At 40.5% G+C, this 2,628-nt stretch overlaps 1 protein-coding gene across 1 annotated transcript; it reads right to left on the bottom strand.

Moving 5' to 3' along the window:
* Positions 1-848: 848 nt before the first annotated feature.
* LOC119657410 lies at positions 849-1,689 on the bottom strand. The gene is made up of 2 exons (XM_038064303.1): positions 1,388-1,689; positions 849-1,205 (listed from the first exon to the last, which is right to left on the bottom strand). The coding sequence occupies exons 1-2, from the start codon at positions 1,632-1,634 to the stop codon at positions 949-951; spliced, it is 504 nt and encodes a 167-aa protein (XP_037920231.1). The 5' UTR covers positions 1,635-1,689; the 3' UTR covers positions 849-948.
* Between the last annotated feature and the right edge of the window lie 939 nt (positions 1,690-2,628).

The following is a 2,628-nucleotide window of genomic DNA, read 5'->3' as shown; positions in this document are numbered from 1 at the left end:
GGGTAAGGGTCTTATTTAAAACCGTAGGTGCCCAAGGTATTCAGAGTTCGCATACTAAAGACCAAGCTCCCCATTGACCACGCAGCCCTCGGCGTATGCTGTTCTACCTAGGGGTCCTATTAGCAACTTTAACATAATCTGACCAGACCACCAGGGGGTAAAACAGGACTTAGGATTCATTCCTTTTCCAGATAGAAGGCTTACTTAGAAAAAATATATTGAGGCCGAAAAACTCAGGTCAACCTAAGATTCAAAAACCTGCATCTGCATAAAGCTAAACTAGACTTATGGTGCACAACTTTGGGGATCTGCTCGCATATCCGACATCGAAATCCTTCAAAGAATGCATTCTAAAGTATTGAGAACGATTACTTCCGCACCGTGGTACATCATGAACTATAATATCCACCGTGACTTGGGGATCTTTCAAATAAACGACGAAATTAATCAGCTGAAGCTTCACATCCAAGTAGCTTCGCCAGGAACTTATCGCATAAAATTGATTAGCATCGAATAAAGAGGAAAAATTTCTCGCCTCACATGATCATTTTTCTTCAATGTATTTTCTTCGTTTTCCTGCCGCGGGACCAAGAGAAAGATCAGGTAGAATTTAGCATAGTGGAGTAACTCCAACGATGCCCCCATCACAATATTTTATTTTATTATTTGGTGATAGTAATAAGTGCATTACCTTAAACCTTCCTCCTCTATCAGCAAGCTTCGCGAACACTATATTTTTCACATAAAATATCTCAACATAACATCCTACCAAAAAGGGTTGCTTCCACGCCGATTTTCAATTTTGTTTTCCACTAAATTAGCAATTTTTTGAGTCAATAAAATTATCTTTATTACCACAACTAATATCATTTCATTAACTCACGTGACCGTTGCAGCTAGTGAAATATATTTCATTTTCAGGTATTATATCTTGTCTAGTGACAATAATCAATAACCATAAATGGATGCCACAACGTCTATAAAGATTGTTAGTTTCGCCACAACTCTAATTTTAATATGACGTTGACCAATGCCTCCATCCAATATGTCAGCACCTCCAAACCTGAAAAGCTGTGTAGCCTGAATTTCAACGTACGAAATTGTTTTCCCACATTCCCCTGATTCCGGGTACAATACGATCACGGTAATGTCCTGCGGAATGATAGCTGCTCTGCGGGCTTCACCGTGTCCTACCATATAATCGCCTGAAAAATATTGAAAGTAAATTGAAAAAAAATCCTTTTATTGTTTAGGTGCAATTTGGAGCTCATGGAAAGAATCTTAAGGAAGCACACCTTATAGTATCTTCTCTTCTATATTAAACGGAAATGAATTTTCTGGTCTCTACCCCTCACAAGCTTAACAATAAAGAATTCATATCACTTACCTGGAACTCTGCTTCCAAAAGTGTAGGTACGTTTACATCCGAATGGCCAACATCCCAAGGACTGATTACGCAAATTTGAAATCACCTCAGCTAAAGAATTTTCCAATAGGGAGTTCATCGTTGTATTCATCCCTTTAAATTCAAGTGCAACGTTATCGACACCATGTGGGGTGCTTCCGTTTGGACACGAAGCTCCAACCACGAGGACAGCGGACAAAGCCGCAACAGCTGTTATTAAAGTGGTCATTTTCGCACAAACCAGATCAATATTTGATAGAAACTAAAAACTACGAATCAGTGCAGGCTATATATACCAAAGCTAGCCAATATGTAACCTCCCCTTCAAGTATGACGTCCAGCCGGTCACCATCTTCGATAAAATAGTCGTTGGAATCGATAAGATTTACGATTGTTTAGGGTGCAACATTTTTGCTTTCGCTGTTATTGTAGGGTGATCAGAAACAACTTGGCAAACGTTTAATTTGTTCTGACAATATTTACATTATTAGAGCACAAGGCTGCGATCGGAAGCTCCCAGTTCAAATCTTACTGGTGGCAGTGAGATTTGAATCGTGACCTGACGTCGGATACCAGTCGACTCAGCTGTGACTGAGTACCTGAGTCAAATCCGGGTAATAATCTCGGGCGAGCATAAAGCTGACCATATTACCTCCTACAGTGTACTACTGTAGTGTACCGTTACGGTCTTGAATGAAGTGCTCTAACACACTTGAAGGCCCTGATCCAATATGGATTGTTGTGCCAACGATCTAAATAGGTTTATATATAGCAGGAGGCAACGTACTCTGTGATATCCTCAGTACAACAAAAATAAAATGCTGAGATCAAGGAAGGAAATGAACAAAGTACGGTTGGGGTTATTCCACTGTATTAAATCCTACTTGGTCTCTCTTGGTGACAGATGCCGCGACAAGCCGACCAAGAAAATGCACCCAATGTTTAAAAGCAAATGAACGCATTGATGATCCGTCCCCGTTTGTGAATAGGATAAAGGCTAAAGAAAAAGAAGAAGATATAGATTTTGACAAATATTAGATTTCAGCCACTTTGTAGCAGCATCTCCCTCGACGATTACCTACCTTGTCGGGGTGTGGGAGCTCAATAAGGAAAAACCTCCAGGAAACGAGAGGTGGCACCTGAAGCCAAGCTAGAATAGTTACAAGGGTTAAGATGTGGCCTCAAATAGTGAACTCCGGGTACCAGGCGACCCCCAGTTTCAA

This window comes from Hermetia illucens, chromosome 5, assembly GCF_905115235.1.
Source record: "Hermetia illucens chromosome 5, iHerIll2.2.curated.20191125, whole genome shotgun sequence".
In the NCBI taxonomy this organism is placed as follows: Eukaryota; Metazoa; Arthropoda; class Insecta; order Diptera; family Stratiomyidae; genus Hermetia; species Hermetia illucens.
This window is presented reverse-complemented; position numbering and strand designations above follow the sequence as displayed.